Source organism: Hyaena hyaena, unplaced genomic scaffold (assembly GCF_003009895.1).
Source record: "Hyaena hyaena isolate Hyena2069 unplaced genomic scaffold, ASM300989v1 scaffold_205, whole genome shotgun sequence".
Lineage (NCBI taxonomy): Eukaryota > Metazoa > Chordata > Mammalia > Carnivora > Hyaenidae > Hyaena > Hyaena hyaena.
In genome coordinates this window covers 2,329,207-2,352,280 of record NW_024080838.1, presented here as the reverse complement: position 1 = coordinate 2,352,280, position 23,074 = coordinate 2,329,207, and the positions used below count along the sequence as shown (strand labels likewise).

At 46.8% G+C, this 23,074-nt stretch overlaps 1 protein-coding gene across 1 annotated transcript; it reads right to left on the bottom strand.

The window, feature by feature from the left end:
• Positions 1 to 1,280: 1,280 nt before the first annotated feature.
• On the bottom strand, positions 1,281 to 21,805 carry ZNF366 (zinc finger protein 366). The gene is made up of 4 exons (XM_039242066.1): positions 20,474 to 21,805; positions 17,075 to 17,266; positions 7,502 to 7,676; positions 1,281 to 4,627 (listed from the first exon to the last, which is right to left on the bottom strand). Exons 1-4 carry the CDS (start codon positions 21,803 to 21,805, stop codon positions 4,092 to 4,094), a joined length of 2,235 nt encoding a protein of 744 aa, XP_039097997.1. The 3' UTR covers positions 1,281 to 4,091.
• Between the last annotated feature and the right edge of the window lie 1,269 nt (positions 21,806 to 23,074).

Sequence of the window (23,074 nt, the reverse complement as noted above, 5' to 3'; positions counted from 1 at the left end):
AAAGGGAACCTCCCCAGTAGAAAGCATGGGGACAGGAACCAGAGACACCAACAGTGGCAATTTCCTTGCAAATAATTAACTCAGCCTTTTCAACAAGTCTTTATTTGCTTAAATTAACAAAATATAGGCTACATGCTATTTTCAGGTAAACTGCTTTATCACGGAAGCAGAAAGCAATATTCACAACTTGGGTTGCTACACACTTGGAGTTTTAGTTTTTAAATAGCAAGCCAGAATTCTGTACAAAATCAACATTTGGTGTAATGTTGTCCAAATATGTGAAGGATTTTAAATGTTAGCTCTGTTACATTTTGTTCCAGCAAAGCAGACAAAGATCATGAATCAAAACGTGATGTTAATATTTTATTAAATGCCTTTAGGGCTTAATAAATACAGTATGCACACTGGGCTTTCTCATGCAGCTACCCATATACAAATATACCAGATACCCTTGTGGGGTTATGAAAGGTCAGCCTCAGTCTCATGGCCAATGGGGAGTCAAATTTTTAAAAAGAAAGAACGAAAGAGGAATTAGAAGTCAAAAGCGGGGGTGGGGGAGGTAATCATAGGCCTGAATAAAAGAGATAAAAGAAAAATATGCCACTTGACTGGTCAGTTGGCTGTTTCAGAGTGACAATGGTCAAAAGCCTGGAAAGCATTTGGTAGTGACCTATTTTCAGAGTGTCACAAGGAGATGAATGCCATGCTGTCCTGGCCCTTAGAGTGCTGGTGACCTTGGATGGTTTTGTCCCTTCATTCTCTTTGGGTGATCCCCCTGGGCTCTCCTTCAGGTTTTCAGTCTGGTAAATTAGCTCATTAGGCAAGGCTGGCCAACTCTTCTCTTAGCTCTGCACTTAGGCACAGAGCGTCCATATAATTGGTCACTGAAACTGGGATACTTTTTTAAAATTTTATTTTTATTTATTTTGAGAGAGAGCTAGGAAGCAAGTGGAGGAAGGCCAGAGAGAGAGGGAGACAGAAACCCAAGAAGACTCTGCACTGTCAGTGCAGAGCCTGATCCAGGGCTCGAACTCACAAAACCATGAGATCACGGCCTGAGCCGAAATCAAGAGCTGGACGCTTAACTGACTGAGCCCCTCCGACACCCCTAGGATCCTATTTATTTTTTAAGTTCTGTATTGAGAGAGAGAGGGAGAGAGTGTGAGAGGGAGCGAGCACAGGGGAGGGGCAGAGAGAGAGGGTGAGAGAGAATCCCAAGCAGGCTCCACACTGTCAATGCAGAGCCGAATGTGGGGCTCAATCTCATGAACCACAAAATCATGACCTGAGCCAAAACCAAGTATCAGACATTTAACTGACTGAGCCACCCAGGCACCCAAACTGAGATACTTTTGAGAGTTAAGGTGGCACTCTTACTAGTTACCCCAGGACAAAGGTATAAACCAGTGTCATTCACGGCAAACCAGGATGTTGGTCACTCAGCAACATACAATACCAAGATTTTGGCCATACTTCTCACAAAGTCAGTATATATTTACTATCGGGCTAGATCTAATTAAGTCTCTCATACCCAGAGTCAAGAACTAAAAACAGACTTTATAATACACTTCATAACACATTTTAAATTACTTTTCTTAGACATTTTTTTCGCCCTCGAAATGAAATGTTACTTGGAAGGCTAACATAAAAAATAGATGAAATTTGAGCCATTTTGAATGAAGTGGGCATGAGGGCTGAGAGTCTCTCCTTCTCCCCTCGCAGCTCTGGAGGGGCCCAAGAGGGACCTCTGTCTTCTCAATCCACAATTTGGAAGCCACCATTCTAGACCATGCTCTCTCCATCTCAACATGAACTTGTTCCTCAAACATACCCACATGATTCATTTGGTTGGAAAAGACCAGAGCTTGCTATTCTAGATTTCCTGGTTCCTGTTCCAGCTAGGCATACCCAGAACCAACTGGAAGTCTGCAGCCCCCACAGTATTTCTTCAACACAGGGCTACTGAAAGAATGAACACGTAACAGGACCCCAAGAGCCAGAGGCCTCACAGACCATGCTGCCAGCCTCCTGAGTGATTTCATCAGAGGCACTAATGAGCTATATTAATAATGAATGGAAGGCAGGTTGCCCCTCTGAAGACTTGGGACAGTTTCCTGGCACAGAGCTGTGCTTGCACCACAGAAACCCACACTATTCCATTCACCATCCCCTTTGCCGGTACTTGACCTCAGGACATGGGTGGCAGTAGGAAAGCCAGGCAGCTTTGGCACTTTGTCGTGGTGGTGAGGCTGAAAGAAAGAGCACTAAGCACGGGAGCAGGAGCAATGCGTCAAGGGTTGACGAAGCCCACAGGTAGATGATTAGAAGCAGATGGGGCTGAGGGGGAAGCACCTTGGCCAAAAGAAAAATCCACATCCAGCAGTCAGAGATGGGCCAGGTCATCTAAAGAAACGTATTGGGAACTTTAGGAGGAGACAAAGCAAGATAATAAACAGTACCTACCTCTACGAACAAGAGTTGAAACTACCAACCAAGAGGCAGTTTTTACATAAACACAAACAGTACCAGAGGGTTACTGCTTTTGGCCAGTCACAGGTAGGTGACATCCTGTAAGCACTGCTTTATTCAGCACCCATGCCTAAGGAAAGCCTACTGCTGGGCTCAACCCACCCATGATAGTTTTCACCACTGACTAGAATCATGATTCAAGCATCTAGGAAGAAATAATTAGTCACTGTAGGTGGGCTATGTATTTTTAAACATATTAAGTGACCATAAACATCAGAGGCATCATCTTGTAGTACAAAATTGTGTGATTATACAAGAATGTGTGTGTGTGTGTGTGTGTTGTGTGCGTGCATGTACGTGTTTGTGTCAAGAGGCTCTTACAGAACAGGTTAAGAAGCCCTAAGTCAGCAGTATGAGTTCAAGGTCTCCTCCTCTATATTTTAATGAATCTGAAGCCAGAAACAAATACTTATGGAGTGCCTGGAAGGGGTCTTGGGGGCCACCATTTTACCCTCATCAGTCTTTCTCAACCCTGGCTGCACAGAAGAATCATCTGGGGGACTCTTTAAAAATACCCATATTGGGTCTCCACTAGACCAATGCAATCAGAATCTCAGGGGCTGAGGCCTCAGCCTCGCTATTTAAGGCTTCCCTAGATGATTCTGATGTGCAGACAGCTTTGAGAACACAGCTCAGAATCTTGAGTAATTACCTGATGGTTATTGTAATACTCTAAATAAGCTGTGCTCCGATTTCAAGAATTCCTCCCCATGCCCCTGGCTCTGGGATTGAGAAACCCACCGCACATGAGGCGACAGCTCTTCCTGAGGCTGCTTTGTGGGGCATGAGGCCTCAGAGCAAGGTCTCCAGGCAGGAGCTCTACTCAGGACATAAGGGGTGAGCCTGGACACACTGACCACTTTGGGGACCATCTGAAAACACACGCCCCACGCCACCTCTGATGATGGAAGCTGCTGGAGAATAAGGCAGACCCAGGCAAGGATCTAAGTTCTGCTGGGTTTTCATTAGCTAAAATTATTCATGTTTTCTTAAAATGTTATCTTTTATCTGCAGCAGCTACTTGAGAATATTCTCTTCAATACCTCCCCCTCCTTCGTCATTTTGGTATTTTGGATGGTTCAGGAAAGGTGATTCTTATATATATACAACTACTAATATTTTCATCTATCTGGAAAAAATAATACTATAACTTCCACACATTCAACTAAATCATTGTTAACAAGGTAACATGTCAAGCAGCACATTTTTGCAACTAAAAAGGAATCTACCATGTATTACTTATTAGTCAAAGGAAAACAGAATTTCTGAAAGCACCTCATCATCCGCTTATAATTAGGTATCTAGATTATGTACAGTTTATTATACTGGAGAAGCATGAAATAGCAGTGAAGAAGCCCCCTCATACGTGTTAAAGATCAAGGGCCCAAGGAATGACCAGAGCAGCATTTGTTATTAGTGAGGACAATCCCTGCTCGTTCAGTCCAGGCCATTTGTAAAGATCTGCGCCATTTGCCAGTCTCCAGCAAATGACAGCTCGTGCAGAAAGCTATATTCGAACTGCCTGGTCCTCATTTTCCAAATGGAAGTTTAAAGCTGTCCACTTAGATACCTAAAAGCATGGCTTGTTTTTCCATTTTCCTCTCCAGTAAATCTTTTAAACTCTCATCTCTGTGCTTGAAGTACAGGTAATCAGAAAAGGAGGGGCCCCTCCGAGCACTCTGCAGAGCCCTGAGGCGGAGGCACTCTGCCCTGTGCGCAGACTCTCTCTCCTGGCTGCCCTCGGCCTCCAGGCTGTCCTTGCCCCTCTCCTGGTGCTCTCCCTTCGGCCTGTCCTCCTTCTGTCCCTCACAGGTGTCCTTGAGCGCCCTGGGAGCCTGCTCCGGCTGGGTGGCGAGGGCCTGGGGGGTGCAGGGCTGCCCGGGCTGGGGGTCCAGGCCGGGGCTGTCTTGCCCCGCTTCATAGGTGTTGTCCTCCTCCTCTTCCTCATGGCAGGAGCTGCCCCGGGCGCTCTCCCCGTCTGACTGGAATGTGGGCCCCTTGGCCGCACGCTTCTGGGAAAGGTCAAAGGGTTCCTCCTGCTCGAGACCCCTCAGCACGCCCGCCGTCTGCGCCAGGGCGATTCGCCCCCTTCCGAAGCCTGTGAGAGCAAAAGCAATATTCAGGCCCTGGGAAACGCTGTGGAAATGGGTCACTGGATGGTACCCAAGGCCACTTAGTATAGTTTGATTTTATATTTTAAAAATAAATTTCCCGTTAAGGCTGTGGAGAGAAGGGCCTTGTCATAGATGAAGTTTACATGAGTATAACTTCCTTAAGGCAAATTTGGCAACATGCACTGAAAGCTTAAAATAAGCACAGCTCTGACTTAGCAATTACGCCTCTGAGAACTTAAACTATGAAAATAGTCACACAGGTGCACAAAATCTATGTGTAAGGATGCTCATCACTACATTTTTTAGAGTGAAACTGAAATGATAGAGGTTTGTTTAGATAAATAATACAATGAACCATGTATAGAAGATGTAGAGACTTAACGAATGGTTATAAAAACGTATTCTCTATATATTTTAAGTAAAAACATATTTACCATATCTATTTATAGTGTAGACCCAATTTTATATATCTTTATCAAAATATCTGGAAGAATTTACATCAAAATCTCAAAAATTCCATGATTCAGACATTTTTCTCTTCAATTCTAATGTATTTCTTATTTTTAGTGAGCAGAAGAAGAAATAAAATCATAACAAAGATATTTTCGTCTTGAAAAAAACCCCACAAAAATCTACCAGTGGGGCCAAGGAGGCGGCCCTATAACGGGCCCCCTAAGCTCAGACAGAGTAGAGACGTCACAAAGAGATCCCCCTGAGGACCCCCGGAAGCCCCAGTATCCAACCACAAGCATCCCTGCTGTTGGGCATAGTGATGCAAAAGGGCCTCAGTTTTAGTTTCAGTTTGAGGACCCTGTAGGCAGGGACTTTTCAAGAGCCCAAAACACATAGTAGGGCTCCACCTGATTTGATCTTGCAGGTGTCTGTCCCTGGTGAATCAATAGCTAGGCCCCGAGGAGGAGCCGGGCAGAACCAGGCTTTTCAGGTGGGGGCAGATCCAGGTCTGCCTGCCTTATGATATCGTCAGACAGTGAATCTGTCTACAACTTTAATCTTGTCAGGGGCACAGAAGGCTCTTTTTAATCTGAGTCATGATTTTTGATCCATTTCAAACACTAGAGTGAAAAAGCACTAATACCTTTTGTAGATGAAAACATTTAAATTGTTGAAAGTCTGTTAACTTTCAAAGCATCTCTCTGATACATAGTGATGCTCTTTATTTTTCCAGAAGAATGACAGAGTTGTTAGGTGCCTCTTAGGATTTGAGCATCCATATGGGGTAAGTCGTGGTGACCAGGTTAAGCTTTCAAGTGGATGAATGTCTCACCGTTGCCTTCTGTCCCCAACCCCAGGGACTGAACAAACTTCACCTATTCTGGAAAAATCCAGGCCTAAGTTGGAAAATCGCTCAGGCAACTATAGATGCAAAGAATTCAGGAAAAAACTAATCTCAGGAAAAGAAAACTGCTTTTGTTTTTTTCCAGAATTTTTTTCAGGGCTTTTGCATAAACTCTGGGCTTTGTTTTATGATGACCACAGCTCCCCGTCACTCAGGAGAACTATAAACTCAGTAGGTGAAAAATATGAAAACTATCATCATTCTGTTTCATGCTGTGGAAGTATATGTGCATCTTATTTATGAATATGTGTGCCTGCTTGACCACCTCTCTGGAAAGGGTAAGAGAAGCAGGCAACATGAACAAATTCGTGTTTGCCTGGTATGGTAAGCACTGGCTTAATTCAGAAATTCCCGAGTTGGGATCCCAGTTCTGCCTTCAGACCTGTGGTGTGACATGAAGCAGTTTAAATGCCCATTGGCCTTGCTCTCCTCTTATATACAATGAGAACAACACAGTCTACTTTGGGACACTGTGGGAACAAGCAAGAGGATTTCCAAAGTGCCCAGAACCATGTGTTAATCATACTGGTGTCAGCAAACAGCAGTGAACGTGACTTTGTAAGTTCTGTAACTGTGCATCCTCTCTCCCCTCACATGGACCTTCTAGTGAGCAAAGAGGGTCTCATCCCCCTGGTATCTTCCACGGCACCTAGTGCACTGCTTTGGACAGAGGTGCATTTATTGCCTGTTCATTGAAGGACTGCTTAATTAAGTAGCTAAAGAGCAACCTGCTGAAGTCAGTGGATCTGGAACATAAACCCGTCACAGCTAAGTGCCCTGGCACTGAGAAGGCGAGAACTTCTTAGCAGTTCAGTTAGGACTCAGTGGGGGAGACAGAAGCCCTGCTTTGCAGATGGGCCACGCGCCCTATCAAGCAGGAAAGCCATCCCTGGTTTCATCTGCTTGCGAACAGGAGGAGACCCAGCCTGCTACACACATCCCTCTATGGAAGCAGAGCTTCCATGCCTGTTTTTTTAGAAAGGAAAGAAAAAGAAAAAGAAAAAGAAAAAACCACGTGTCCTTTAACAGCAGTGCAATGAAATGGATACAATAAAGGCTTTATTCAAAGGAAGGTCTGTGTTCAAATCCTGACTCTGCCACTTTTCAGTTGAGCAACTTTGGGCAGATCATTCTTTTGAAGCCTCCGTTCCCCCATCTGTAAAATGGGGATAATAGAAGCTCCACCAGCCTTGAGCTGCTGTCACGATTAAAAGAGACAAGGCAGAACTGATAATCGTACTAACTGGCATGGTTACGATGTTCTCATCTGTCCTCTGTGATTGGCATTTACTTACTACCTTCAGACAGTAGCACTGTATTTGCCAGAGTAACATTGTAAGCCTGCTTCTGCTGCTCTGCTGTGGTCCTGACAAAATGATCCCTTTTTCAACAATAAGAATAACCTCCCCCCAAAGTAAAGCCTCCTAAATACCAGTTCAGCTCCCTTTTTTGTCTTCCACCGGCCCCAGCAGCCTTGGGTGCTTCCTGGAAGAGTGCTTACCTTGAGAATGGAGCCCCCTCTCCATGACACCATGCTTGACTTTCATGTGGCGTGTCAGGTTCCCCTTCAGGGTGAATTTGCTCGGGCAGTAGAGACACTTGAAGGGTTTGCTGTCGGAGTGCAGGTGCATGTGGCCCATTAGGTTGTGCATCCGGTTGAATTCCTTCCCACACAGCTGTCAGAAACAGTGATGAGGATGAGACAGGTTACTCGCAGTGCTGGGCCCTGCCCAGGTGAACCTACATGCAGGCCTGTGTGAGGACAGATGGGTTTTCATTTCGTTTGGATCTTGGTGTTTTACGTGGGCTCCAAGTACAATGTCCCCAGTGAAATCAGGGAGGGTCTAGACTGTGCCCAAGCCCAGAGGTGGAGCAGGGAGAGTTGGATTCATGGGCTTGTGTTCCTATTGCACAGGGATTTTTCAACTCAAGGCAACACTTGCAAAGCTAGTAAAGCTTCTTTCGAAATCTAGCTGCAGAAAAGGAGAAAAGCTGATCTGAAAAACAATTGCTTAAAGTGTGCTTCACTTTAACAGTAAGTATATGATTACTTGTTTAATGTTTATGGGACATTGATAACATGGAAGATACTGTCCTAAATCTGCCATGGAATATCACATTTAATTCTCATATCAATCCTATAAGGTGGGTGCTGTATCATCCCTATTTTGCAGAAAGGCAAACTGAGGGATTAAGGCACTTGGCCAAGGCACACAGCTAATGGGTACTGGAGCTGGAATAATGAGCTCGGGTCACTCGACACCAGAGGTCACATGGTCAACCACCACACCATCCTGTGTGTCTTCAACACAACTCTTTTGTTAGACTGTATCTTTCAACGCATTTCTAATTTTTTTAATTTGCTTATTATTGGTATGGATAGCAAAGTTATAAGGAACAAAAGAGAGATCTAAGGGAAGGAGTGTGTCTTCTCCTCTGGGTAGAGATTTGAAATCCTGAAAATATTATCTCAGCTGTAAACATGATTTATTCATTTCTTCCTTTTTGTCATTTCCATTTCCAACAAAGTGCAGATGCATGATGGATCAGAAAAGTGGTTCTCCAGCTTGTTTTGAGAGAACAGAACTGCCTTTTCGAAGGCAATCCATGCAGCTGCAGAAGGTGTAAAACAGAGTCCACTGCTCTGGGTGACTTCCACCCTCTTGCTGTCCCCCAGCCCTTCCTTGGCTGTGCCGGGAGGAATACATAGAAGGGTTTTGTGTCTGTGCTAGGGCCTGAGTGTTAAGGTGGGAACATTTTCCTTCCTTTCCTAACCTCAGAGGCCCATGTCATGAGGGCAGCGATATAGAGTAAAAGATCCTTGGAGAGAAGACTCAGGGTCCAGTGGCCCCTAAGGCTGACACCAGTTTTCCTTTGGCCCTGAGAGACATTTTCGGGGACAATGTTGGGGGTACTGGACTGAATGTTTATGAAGGAAGGCACTGTTTTCTTCAGGTGGCCATGGAGATGGGAGTTATGCTGGCCAAGGAAGAAATGGGTAGACCTAACAAACAGAGACCTTGGGAGACCAGCTGCAAAGAATGCTGGGTGGTAAGAGGCAGCCAGCTGGGGTGACAACTTTGTCACAAATAATCCATGCGTGGATAATGAATAATTGGTTCTGTGTTTTTAAATGATTCATATTTGGGACTTTTAAGTACTTTTTCCCTTTTTACTTCCTCCCTGGCAAGAGTGAACTCGGCATACTGGTGTCCCACACTCCATGTTCAGAGCAGCTGCACACCACACTCATTTGAAAAGGTGACCTGAGCGGGGAAAGGCTGAGAGTGCTGATCTAACTGTGACATGCTGGGGAGAAGCCTAGATGTGGGATGGATCCTTGCTTTCTTTTATTCTCAATAGAGGAAGTTTTGTAAGATCCATCAATCTGTGATTCAACTTTGTACATGTGTGAAAGTTCTGGCAGAGCATTATTTATTAGCTTAGCTTAGTTTATCCAGTTCTCTATCCTGGCCAAGGGGGGAAAAAGCTTTGAATCTAGAGATTTGAATTAGCTTTGAATCTACATTAGGTATTTCCAGTCTTGAGTCATTTTAGAAAAAGTAGATCCCATTTGGTTCGTGGGATGGTTCCTGATTATTTGGAGTGACGCTGCAGCAAAAGATCTGAAAACAGCACAAGCTATGGGTGATTAAACATAAGACACAAAGGAGGAGAGGAACTGGAGGCTGGAAGATTAATTAGACTACTGCACTAGTCCAAGCTTGGAGTCTCATGGTTGTTAAGCCAGACAGAATTGAAGAGATGGGTACCTTCTGTACTTGGCTCCTATAAATGGGAGATTCTACTTTTAGTTATTATCTCTAGTTGCTAGGATATTAGAAGCTGGACTCCGAAAGGTTTTTATAAAGGAGAATTTTAGCCCAACCTTTAGCAATGCCATTTGTTTTTATTATGACACAGAATAAAGTCTCTTCATTAAGTATTTGCAGGCACCTTATTCAACCTTGAACTGCAGGCAAGATAGAGATCACCGTTGTGATAATGACCAACTGTTTATTGTTGCCACAGCTGCTGCAACTTGGTGGTCAGAATGATCCTGGAATTCAAGGTCCGACCTCCCTTCCCCATCCCATTCCCACCCCAACACACAGAGAGGTGCACACACATCAGAATGGCTACTGATAAGTATTTCCCACATACTGCCTCAGCTTTAGACAAGCCATGTTTTAAGATCCTTTAACATAACCCAGTGTGTGTTTTCCTACATAATATTTTTCTGACTCAATTCATTCATAACTGAACTTCCTGGGACATTTTTTAGTGGTACATGCGTATATTAGGATGTTAAAATGATACTGTCCCCTGAAGTCAAGGCATATGGCCTTAGGGAAGGTTCACTGTAGGGCATTACTGGTCAGCTATATTATCTGAGGGTCACTGGTAAAGGACGTATTTTTGTGCTGTTGGTAAAATCTAATTTTTTGTGTATCAGAGTTCTTCATGGTTTATGGTAGCCTATTGGGTCAACCAGTGGAGAACATCACAGGGTTGAATGGAGGTATGTCAACTCTTAAAGCTGTTTTGAGCATTAAAAGTTGCTCTAAGTCATCTTCTGAAATGCAAGGGCTTCCTTCCTTTTCTTTGTGGCCAACTTCAGTATCAAGCACAGGGCTACATACATAGTAACATTTAGTAAATATCTAAGTATTTAGCTGGGGGAATAAAAAAACATGTCAGGAAAACATCACTACCCCATGCAAAAATTCCAAAAAGCAGCCATCACCAACTCTTCCTTACCCTCATTGTAATCTGTATAACCCTATACACACTAGTTTGTAAATCAAAATCCTCAGTGGCAGAAGGATAGAGATAATTAATTCAGGACCCAAGATACTTGGACACTATTCACATCTCTGTGGTAGGCACCCTTAGCTTCTTCCTTCAGCCTGTAACTCATCCACAAAGCCCTTTGGTCCTCATCTAGAATACTTGGCCTCTTCATCTTTCTCAGAAGACCATCTTCACATGACAATGCATCAGTGTAGAAGATATTTTATGTCTGTGACATTCAGAGGGAGACTTTTTAGTCACTGTTAATAAACAGAGGCCAGAGGAGGAGAACTAGGTGAATTAAAGATGGCACCCTTGGGTGGGATTTGAGATGTGAGCCCCCAGAAAAATTGTTATAGTAGAGAAGGGGAGGCAGACTGGAAGGAAGAAGAGCTGGGAGGGAGCATCAAAACTCTAGATTCTTCTCCTGGGAAAAGCAGTCAGTCTGTGTCAAGGCCCCCTATAATAATGATATGTGAGGTGAAGAGCTTGCCCAAGTCAAGACTTGCTGAATCATCTCCTGCCAAGGTCTGTGGAGACTGAAATAGGGGAAGGTATTGATACAGGAAGCTACTGGAGTGGTGACATCTCAGATTTCATGGGACAGGTGGCCATCTCAACCAGTCTGCCCCTCCTGAACTTCCAGTTGCTCTAGTGAGGGGTATTAGTGAGGGGTATTAGTGTGTCTCTGACATTAAATCTCAGCTTTTCTGTCAATAGTCACATTTGTTTGTTTGTTTGTTTGTTTAAGAGAGAGAGAGAATCTTAAGTGGGCTCTTTGCTCAGGACAGAGCCTGACTTGGAACTTGATCCCATGACCCTGGGATTATGACCTGAGCCAAAATCAAGAGTCAGACACTGAAATGACTGAACCACCCAGAAGCCCCTATCAATACCCACTTTTATGCCTACTTTTTTAAATGGAGGTGAACCTCAACATTTAATAGAAAATTGGAACAAATGTTTTTGTTTTAATTTTTTTAAGTTTGATTTATTTATTTTGAGAGAGTGTGTGCACACAATCAGGGGAGGGGCAGAGAGTGAAGGAGAGAGAATTCCAAGCAGCTTCCACACTGTCATTGCAGAGCCCGATGCAGGGCTTGAACTCACAAGTCGTGAGATCATAACCTAAGCTGAGAATGAGTCAGACACTTAACTGACTGAGCCACCCAGGCGCCCCTGAACAAATGTTTTGAACTGTCCTTTAAAAATGGGTTGCATAGATCATTAGGCTTTGAGATAGAGCAGAGAGGTGATGGTGAAACGCCACAAGGAGACAGAACTTGCTACATTTTCTCTTCTGTAAAATATCAATGATAATAACAGTTTCTTATGAAGGTTGTTGTAAGGATCAAATGAGATAATTCATGTAAAGGGCTTGGGAAATAGTAAGAGTTCAATAAATATTAGCTCTAATTACTGTCATTATCAGGTACATAGTAGACTCTTTTAAATTCTGGAAATAGATCTTTAAAGATAAGAGTGCTTCTTAAACCAGATTATTTGGACGAAGTATGAAAAGGAGGATGAAGTAAGGAATCCTTTGAGTAAATACTTGCCAGGTCACTTGAGGCATCTAGAAACGGAAGTAGTTGTACCTGACCCAGCACTGAGAAATGTGGATGGAAAGAGAAGATTCATCCTGACTTGCAGACTTTGAGATCCCTTTATGCAGCACCCAGACTCTCGGCCCTTTAAACAGCTGGCCGATGCCCTGTTCTCTCATCCTTACAGCGGTTCCAAATTCTGGCCTCCTCATGCCCATTCCCTCCCTGGTCCAGGGCCAGAAACACCTCAGGTAACTTCTTGTGAGCTGCAGTGACAACGTGGACAGCCAGCGACGCCAAGAAGTCAGCTGTGTGCATGGACTGGGGGATGGCAGCGGGCAGCACTGGGCCAGAGCCCCACAGAGCCAAGAAGAGGCACGCTACTCCGTGCCAACCGGCCTAATCTGAGCCTGAGGACTGAGATGCACCAGGAAGCCTGTGTTTTCCTATTCTAAGAGAAAAGGTCAAAGAGCTAAAGCCTGCAGCCGAGGAGAATGGCCTCTGCTAAACTGCCCTTCCCTTACATTCTTCTCTCTCTCTCTCTCTCTCTTTTAATAAGAAGGGTGTTCCTTTCCTCAAAGGGAGAGAGAGGGAGGGAGGGAGAGAGAGACTGTAAACTGTCCAAAAGGACCGTGAGAAAACAGGAAGCTTTGAAAAGTACAAGAGAAAGCAAGATGAAATCTATTTGCAGGCGGGCCCCTGGGGACATGTGAGGCATTGTTAAGCAGGCAGTTCATACAGCTATATCCTTCCTTCTGCTGAGGAGGGCTTTGCTGCCAAAAGGCTGCTATCTGGTCACTGCCTTAACCCCCTCAATGCCAGCCTGAGAGCCCCAACCTAAAGTACTGGGCCCCTAAAAGCCCCCACCTGGTTTGTCCCCCGTGGAGCATCCAAGAGCTGGAGCAGGAAGCCAAGCCATGGTGGCAAGGGTGGCGGGACCCTTTTCAAGGAGACCTCATCCTCTTCTATCAGCTCTGCCCTCTGCCTTCAAGCCTCTACTTCAGACGAGGCTGCAGATGACCTGGTGATTCATAACTTAGGCAGCTCCTGGCTTCACCCATCTCAAAGGAGAATGTGTCCCGGAAATTCTGGATGGCTGCTTTTCCTGGACAGGTTTCCCAAAGACGGCAGCTGGTTCTTTGCTATTATGGAGTGTGACTGCTACACGGATAGCATCCAAATCAACCCCTGCGTGCTTACGCAGAATCTGGGAAGCATATTTCTGAAACAGGGCTTAAGTCTACAGGCGCAGGTCTCTGGAGATACTCCAGCTGGCTCCAAGAAGCAGGGAGTCCAGAAGTGGAGCCAGTAGCATAAGAGCCCAGAAGGGCAGTAATTTTTTTATAAGAAAAAAAATAGAAACATAGAATGGAAACCTTTCCTCCCCTCTAATTTTCCATCTTATTGTTAATGCTTAATCTCACAGTAAGTGACTGTTTCGGCTTGCTGTGGACAGCTGTTTCCACTGAGCATGGGGCAGAGAGGACCATTTCACGTTGCAACCGGGGGAGCACTGTATGTTAGGAAGGATTTTTAGTGGTGAGAATCCCAAGAAATTAGAACCTGTTATTTAAACAGTCTCCCCTTGTTATAAGTTTCTGGGTAAAGGAGACAGAGCTAACTCTTGGAGTATGACTGGAGCAAGGCCTGCCTCTTTTTTCTAGTCATGTCAACCGTGTGAGGGGAGTGACTCTTCCCTGTGACCACAGTAAAGCTCGGGTTTAGTTGTCTGGGCCTTTTCTCCGGCATCACTGTGCAGCCAGACAGCCACTGGTGGCTGACTATGAATTCTGTAGCAAGGAGCAAATGGCCCTCCATTCTGTACCTAACTCCCAAAGCACCATCACCTCTACACATTACCAGATCTCCAAGAAGCCACAGCAACACTGATGGGGAGCAAGGTCTACAGGACACCATCTCGAGACGGTCCACCTGATAGTGGGATCTGGAGCTAGTTTACAAACACACAGAGCCCTACAACGTCATGTGTAAACTCAGACATGCTCTGAGATTCCTCTGAAGTGAAGAAGGGCAGCACTTTGTGGGGAGATGGGGACAAAGAGGAGGAACCTGGCAGTGCTTCTGGAACTTCCCAGCAGGCAGAGAGCTCTCCATCGAGGTGACTGATGCCTGTCCTTGTTCCAGAAATGTCTAAGAATGGAGAAGGGCCCCCTGTTTGACAAACATACCCTTCATCATCCAATTATGTTTATTCTAATAATAGATACACTCTCCTAGGCAACCACCTGACCGACAATGTGGTCTTCTGGGACAACTCATCCCACCCCCCCAACCAGAAAAAGGAGGCCTTTGCAGATGACCAGTGCAGTTCTCGTACCAGGTCCATCTGGTACTGAAGAGTATAAACCGTGCATCATTTCAGAGCTTGCAACTCACACTACAAGCCCTTCTCTTATGGAATCTGGTAGTATGAGCATACATCCAGAGCTTAATCCATCCTCAGAGAGAGGTCAAATTGAGTTTGTGAACCACAAAGCTGATCATCAGGCACTCTCTGAACCATGTATGGTGCACTATCATGGGGATGGATGGAGGAGGTGGGGGCAGTCATTCGTGAAGGGAGACATAAAGCTTCAAGCAGGGCTGGCTCACTGCATCAGTGGGCCCAGGTTGCACTACAGTGTGCCGTCTTCTGTGCCCTGGTACCAGAGGGAACCCTCTAAATCCTCAGATACCACCTGACCCAAGAAATCCTCCAGGTCACTCTGAGGCCCTTGAGGTAGGCAAACAGAACTGCCTCTGCGTCCCCAGATCAAACCCAGCCTGCAAGCCCTTTTCCTGTATCACCTCTGCTCCCTGACATATCCCTTGTTTCAGAGATATTTCCTGCCTGGTTTAACAACTACCCCAAGACCTGACTTGAAAAGGTGGAAATGTGAGTTGGTTGGACAGGACAGGGGTGGAAGGGACCGCAAGCGTGGCTCCTTTTTTGTTTTAACAATGTGTATGTTCTGCCACCAGTTGGTAAGATAAAAAATACAGTTCGTGCTGGAAGCTCAAGAGGAAACAGCACAGCAAATGAGGAGTGGCAAATAGAACCCATTTGCACCTCCACTTTCAGGAGACAGCAAACCCCTGGCAGGCAGGAACAGCTCTGTTAAAATGGAAGGGCTCAAAGTAAAAAGCAGGAAGGAAATCAAAGTGCGTAAAGAGAGAGAGAAGATGTGATATATGGAGTCCCCAGGCTTGTGTGGCCAGGACTAGCTTTGTGGGTGTGTGACCAACGCAGTCACACAGGCCCCAACTCAGCAGGGTCCTGAGTTTGGTGTAATGTTCTACTTGTACCATCTTGAAATTCTTAATAACATTTGAACAAGGGGCCTCACATTTTCATTTTGCACCAGGCACTATCCACTATGTAGCCCTTCTGCACACAGCTTCCTTCTCCTTCGGCCCAGATGACTCAAGAAGGACATAAATTGACTTGCAAACCACTGGGAACTCGAAGGAAAGGAGGGGAAACATAAGTGGGTGGCAGGAAAGAGCTGGAGGGAGAAACCTCCCTCCCCCACCTGCAGAGAATACCCACACGGATCTAGGGAAGCTCTGGTTCCTGACCCTGCTCACCCCGTCCAGGAGCGGCCAACACAGGAAAGCAGTCGGCTTCACAGGGGGTTCCTTCAAGAAGGGGGGGACGGGGGACATGCTGTAGAGGGATTAAAGCAGGAACTGCCCCTCAGATGGACAGAGAGTATCATCTCAACCCTATAAGACATGCAGCGACAGAGAAGGGAAACTTCCATTTCAAACAGAAAGGCTCTAACAATATCTGAGGGTGTGATTTCCCTCTCCTTCCCCCTCAGCTCTCTTCACGATGGGGATGGCACGTGCCAGAACATGCCTTGAATTAAACTACCCAATCCTCAGCAAGATTCCTTCTCATTCTAGAAGTGGAGAAGGGAAACAATGTGGGTAGGGGATGGGAAGAAAGGGGGAAAAGCCTGGGAAACCCAAACGTTTCTAAGTAATACCAGTCCATGCCTTGAGTTTTCTCCAGTGCACACATTATCTCAGCTGATAAAATAGAAATTCAACCAAATGAATCTGACACAGACATTTTAATGAAGATGCTCAATCCCTGAGCTCCATGGTACTTAGGAACAAAGAGACACTTCAGATGACTGCTCACAGTTATTCCTTGGCCCAAACAAGCATTTCTAAGGTCATCAGAGGACTAACTTTGGAGTCTCTCTCAGCCTGCCTCAGAGACCTGCCCTCAAATCACACTGTGCAGTCTAAGTGTCAGGATTGGGGGGTGCGGTATGAGAAGGGAGGGGGCAGTGCTAGAAGACTCTCTGACTCCTTTCTGTGTTCCACTCATTGGCTTGTAAGGAAAGGAGTATTATACCTGATTGCTCTTGTCTGGAATGGGAACTTTCCACATCACCTTCATCCTTTCAACCTCATTCCTCAACTGGGCCTTCCACTCTCAGACCTCCTCCACTGGCTGCCTCCACCCGCTGCACACTGATTCCACAGTGTGACCAATAGGGCAGACTTCTCAGGGACCAGTTAAAGGCTGGCATGAGCATAGACGTGGTGCAAAGGACAGAGCAGCAGATGGGCCTGGGCCTAGCCACAGACCTGCTCTGTGCTTCAGAGACCCCCCTGATGAAACAGTAGGAAGTTTCCTGGAGACCCTCTCCCCTTGGGCATTTGCACAACTCTCAGAGTCCTGCCTGTCTGCAACCCTCCCAGGGCCCGCTGCCCACCTTGCATTTGAAAGGCTTCACATCAGAGTGAACGATCATGTGTGCCTTGAGGGTCTGTTTCTGCACAAAACTCTTGTAGCACAGGTGACACTGGTAGGCACGGATGTTGGTATGAATCAGCACGTGTCTCTTCATGTTGGCCAGCAGAGTGAACTCCCGCCCGCAAATCCCACATTTGTGCTCCTTCACACCCTGGAGAGAAGCAGATTCAAAAATACTGTGGTTAGCAGGTAACAGGCTTTCATCAGAATTGTCATCTACATTCTTCTGTTTGCCACACAAATTCATGAAGAGCCTGGTGACAGATGTTGAGTTCTCAATGGTCTGGCTTTAGCCTTGTTAATTGCTGTTTTCTTGAAAGGTGTTGGTTACGTAATCTTTCCTATTTTCTGAAAGCCATCACCTGAGCCAGACCTTTCGAGGAAAAGACAGCTACTGACTTTGCTGTTCCTGTTGCTACAGGGGTTAATTCTATTGCACAGTTGTGGAGATTAAAAAGATTTTGGTAGGAGAACTGTGAAATGTGAAATGTGATATGTGAAATGACTCTATAATCTACCCTTCATGATAATGAAAAAATAAAACCTCATAGAGTGATAATATCATTTCTCATATTCAAACCAATGTTCTCGAGTTCTCATTAATAGATTTGAAAATCCCAGAACAATTCATATCTACTCTTCAGTAAATTACAATAGGTCATAGTGACCTGGGCTCCCTTGGGTTATAGTGACCTCTGTGTGATTTGGCTATGGACCCTCTGCTCAGCTAGCTTCTGTCCTATAGAGAAATTTGGCAGAGGATAGCTTTCTGAAGTAGAAAGCAGGACAAGAGACTCTCTAGTTCCCTTACTGTTTGTGGAGAATTATTTGAATACTTAAGCATCAATGCCTCAATTGAAAGCATTTCCAGGGACTCATACCATGGGTAGAGTATTAGCTAGTCTTATCTAAACAGCTCTTCCCTGAAAAGGCCTTTGCAACCTATCTTAACACAGAATGACTTTTCAGAAGGAAAACTTAGAGTACCATGGCATTAAACTAAAATTACCATGGAATTATAACAAGTCGTTTAGTTAACAACTGTACCTAATAAAACATGCATTGTCTGGAATCCATAGTGATATCCAGGACAGGAGTTCTCTCCCAGGAGAGAGAAGTTCCAAGCTTACCTCTGAGTCTCTCTGCCTAAATGTCCACTTCTTTAATTTGGAACATGATAATAAAATAGCACTCCTCAGTTCTGGTGAGCCCATGGTGCCCAAGGGCAAGTTCAGGTCTCTGCCCAGTCATTTACCAGCTATGTAACTGTAGGCAAGTTTCATGGCCTTTCCTGGAGACAGTTCTCTCAACTGAAGATGGTGGGTCGTGAGCCAGGGACTCTTTCAAGTTGGAATACTCTTGAGTCTAGATGACTGCAGATGAGTGTGGATACATACTAATGAAGAGACTGAAATTTTAATGCCCTCCTAAGAAGATGAATTTTAACAGCGTGTTGCATATTCAACCAGTGAATTTAAATTTTTGTAATTAATGAGAATTATGTCTTGACGGGTTTTAAAAGTTACTTCAGCATCTTTTCCTCAAGATTGCCTCTACACTCATCTATGATTCAGTTGACCCGGGACCAAGGAGAAGTATCTACTTATCACTCTTTTTGGAATCCTCTGCAGGGAATTCTATGTCCACAGTAAAATTCATAAATGGACTGGCCTAGAACTCAAGCGAATAGAAGCCTGGACACAACTGTGGGAACAAAGGAAGCCACCCTGTCACTGAGAGGATCAGTGAGATCAGAGAGGGAGCTTGTAGGGGCTTTCGGGGGTGAGGGAGAGAAGGGGGTGGAGAAGAGGAAGACTTGACAGTAGCGTTCCAGAGCTCAGGTGTTGAAGTCCAAGATCCTGGGTAATCACCCCATGCCTCAGTGTCTTCATCTGCAAATCTAGAATAGTATCTGTAGGTAGCTCTTAGAGTTGTTGAAGAGGATTAAATGAGAATTAAAGCACCTGATACACACACTGTTCTCTAAATACTACCTCTCACTGTTTGCTGACACTATGAATTAAAATGTATTTTGTTTTCTAATTCAAATGAGACGTTTCAGATACCAGGTTGCTTTGTCTATTTTGACCTCATTTCCTACTACCTTACACAATTTAGATGTTCTGAAATGCATCTTTGACTCCTTTTCCACACATGTAGGAGCCCCTGGAGTCAGCAATGGTCCCCTTTGTGGCTGAATCTCAGTACAGGTTCTTTGCTGAGGGTTCCTGCACTTTGCAGGGGCCTCCTCTCGGGATGGTCTCTACAGGTGCCTTATGTGGGACAGGAGCCATGTATGCACTGCCCACAAGGAAGTCACACATTTCATCTCCACTGTAGAGCCAAAAAAATGCCCCATGTTCTGTCCTGACCTATCACATGAAACACACTATGGCGGTGTAGAGATGTTATCTTGGCTGAGCAAAGTCCTCCAGTGACCTTTCTGAACTAAAGAGTGTTTTTAGAAACACTCTGGATTGCTAGAAGTCTCTTCTGCCAAGAAAACCACTTGAGGTCAAAAGTGTGAGGGTAGTCGGTGGGGCAAACCTCCCCTTCAGAAGCTTAAAGCAGACCCAAGTCAGCTTAGCTGGGTAAGATTTCAGGGCCACTACTGGGGCCCCGCCTTACTTCATCCTGAATGACTCCAGGATCCTGGTTGCCAACTAGACTGAATTTAAACACTTGAGCCTGTATACCTTCTTAAAGACCTGAGCCCAGGGAAGATAAAACCAAACCAGACAGAGAAGGATGCTCTCTCATTCCTCTCACAAAACAAACCACAGAACCCTACACCCACCTAGGCAGGGGCTCTGTCAGGGGAAGCATAGGCCTCCGCGGGACCCAGAGTCATGTGCATATATGAAGCACTTCTCACAGCTGAGGGAGAAAACAACCCTAATGTTAGGCACCACAAGGTGGCTCTGATTAGCATATCCCAGGCACACAACTGGTCTTGGGTAAATAATACCTAATGGCACACGTATGCTAGGACCCTGGATGAAGTTTCCAGAAACAGAATTTTAGGGGTGTCAGAAGGCTAAGAAGCAACAGCACAAGGACCAGCTGCTTCCTTCGGCCTTCCGAACCCTCCTTTCCAAACTGTCCACATTATTTCTAGGCCCATCTTAGACTCTAGATGGCTGGATGGCAAAGGACTTGGTTGCTGGTCTCCTCAGCGTCCCCCATTTCAAGGTGAGGAAGGGGATCAGGACTCAGGGGGGAAGCCCCTCGCCCAGGGTCACACAGCTCCGCGCGTCCCAGGTGGAGGGAGGCGAAGGTCTCCTGGCCCCGCCCCCCTCCCGGGGGCTCTGCGCATGCTCCCCGAGTGCCCCGCCCCGGCCTGGGGTCCCAGCGGTACCTTGTGGGTGAGCGAGTGCTGCTTGAGGTGGTGGGGCTGCACGAACTCCATGCCGCACTCGGAGCAGATGTAGGGCCGGATGTCCTTGTGCTTCATCATGTGGTTCTGAAGCTGGCTCGGGTACTGGAAGGTCTTGTCGCACTCGGAGCAGCTGTACTGGATGGGACCCCGGTGCGTGGTGAGGTGCCTCTTGAGCTGGGCCAAGGTGGGGAAGTCGAGGCCGCACTCCACACAGATGTTCTCGCGCCCGCTGGCGTGCTTGGCCTCGTGGGCCTTGAGCTCGCTGGGGTAGGCAAAGCCCCGGCCGCACACGCGGCAGTTGTGCGGCTTCACCTCGCTGTGCTGCATCATGTGGCGCTTCAGGTGGCTGGTCTGCGTGAAGGCCTTGTGGCACACCTGGCACTTGTGGGGGCGCGTGCCCTGGTGGGTGAGCATGTGGGTGTGCAGGTGACTGAGCTGCTTGAAGAGCTTCCCGCAGCGGGTGCACGCGTGCGGCTTGATCCCGCTGTGGCCCAGGATGTGGGTGACCAGGTTGTACTTGGAGGTGTAGGACTTCTCGCAGGTGGGGCACTGCCAGCGCTTCTGCGCCCCGCCCACGTCCACATAGTAACTGTCGTCGATGCGCACGTTCACGTCCACCCTCTCCACCTTCTGCTTGGTCTCCTCGCTCTCCGGAGGCTCGGCTTTGCGCGGCAGCAGCGCTTCCGGGGTCTGCTTGGGAAGGAAGGTGTGGCGGCTGAAGGGGAATGGGGAGGCCGAGGGCACGAAGAAGGGGAACATGAGGCCCGGGGGGACCTTGGGGTAGTAGGGATAGGGCGCGGGCAGGAACGGAGGGGCCGTCGGCTGGGGCCACACGGCGCTGGGCTTCACAGGCTCCTGCTTGACCGGCTTGCCCCCCAAGTGTTCCAGGGTGCGATAGAACTGGAAGCCCACGTTGCACAGATCGATCATTTGCGAGTCATACTTGGGGCGTGGGGGCTGTGGGAAGAGCAGAGAGAGGTTCGGAGGGCCGTGGCTTTTGCTCTCCTCAGAGTGGAGGGCGAGAGGGGCATCTTCCGCAGGGTGGTTATAGGGCATCTTGGTGGGCATGCTCTTCCGTTTCCGAGACCCTCCTCCTTCAAAGACCCCCGGGAATCCATCTAGGTGTCCTGGAGGAGGTTCATACCGAAATTGGGAAAAGGGCCCCCGGAGAGCTTCTGGGAAGGGGTGTCTTTGGGGAGCCTTCCCTCGGGAAACCACTGGCTGCAGGCAGTGGGGAAAGGAGGGGCCTCTCTTCACACCCAGATTGAAATGCACATCCTCATCTTTGATCATCTTCATTTCCTTCTGCATCCTTGGCAATTCTCCTTCAAAGAAAAAGAAACTTATTGTTTTTTTTTTTTTTTAAAGAGACCCTCTTCCCCTTAAGGGTTGTGGCTAGATGATCAGTACTAATTTGCAAAGTGTGATGCCTGTTTAATACTGACCCTCACGTGTCCTAGGGCCGCTCTTAGTATCACTGTTTTTCCCCTCATACAAACCCCATTACTAATGTGGAAAGCACTGGCCTCCAGGAGTGGGACCCCAGAGCTCCAGTGTAAATCCACAGTCGCAGAATATCAGCTGGGGGATGGGAAGCGTGGGAAGGAACCTGAGAATTCAGCCAGCCACTGTGCCCACTGCCCAGACAGATGAAACGACATGCTCACGTCCATCACCCCTCTGTACGGGAGTCAGAACTGGGATGCATTCTACTGTGGGTGTTTCAGCCTGAGAAAGCAATGCATCTGCCAGTGATGACTTAAATGTGTCTTTTGGGGTTGTTATTCTTCTGAGGGAACCAATTTTCCTGGCTCCTCCCTGTCTTCAGGGCCTGGGCTGCTGGAGGCTGGGGGCGGGGTTGGGGGGGGAGAGGGTTGCGGAATTCAACCCCACACAGGTGAAGAGACCTTCCTGCTTGACTCGACCGCACATTTTCTGAGTCACCCCCTCCAAGCAAGCTGTGCTGCTGGGGTACATCAAATGGTTGAGGTCGGTGTGATTAAGAAGAGCATATAACCCAATGTTACAAAGTCATCTTGGCAATTTATGCATTTTAGTCTTACACCTGAAGCCACCTCAGGTGAAAAATTCCAAGACTGTGAATCTCTGAATCTCTGAGACTGCATTTGTGTCTCCTTCACACAGGTGTCAGAGTAGAGCTTGGCTTTCGGAACTCCTGAGGCACATGACCTTTCCTTGCTGAGCCAGTTACTGCATCCTGGTGACTACATCAGGTATGTGTGGGAGAGCCTGTGGGCTGGAGTCAAAACCAAGGGCTAGGCTTCCTTTCCCATGCCTCCTTGCCATTTTTCTATACTCCTCACGTGGGTAGTGGCAGAAAGAACCAAGTGGCTGACGCTGTGTTTCCATTGAGGGCCCTTTGTACTCAAATCCTCTGAGCTTGAATGGGATTGGTCCCCTTTGCTCAACAGAGGCTTTCACAGAGCCAGTAGTCCTGGCCAGGTATGTGGTCTGGCCTGGACACTGGAGACAGGGATGGGGTAGGGTCCTGGATTAACTCAGAGGCCTGGCCCTTGGGAATGGCTAGGTGCTGAGCAGTGTAGGGTGAGAGGGCCAACA

What these genes read in the sequence shown, in the direction of transcription:
- ZNF366 (XM_039242066.1), bottom strand. Translation starts at nt 21,805, where the DNA reads ATGCAGAAGGAAATGAAGATGATCAAAGATGAGGATGTGCATTTCAAT. An exon ending in TGAAGCCTTTCAAATGCAAG is followed by an intron (nt 7,677 to 17,074) that starts GTGGGCAGCGGG and finishes TGTTTCTGACAG; the next exon opens with CTGTGTGGGAAGGAATTCAA. An exon ending in GAGGGGGCTCCATTCTCAAG is followed by an intron (nt 4,628 to 7,501) that starts GTAAGCACTCTT and finishes TTGCTCTCACAG; the next exon opens with GCTTCGGAAGGGGGCGAATC.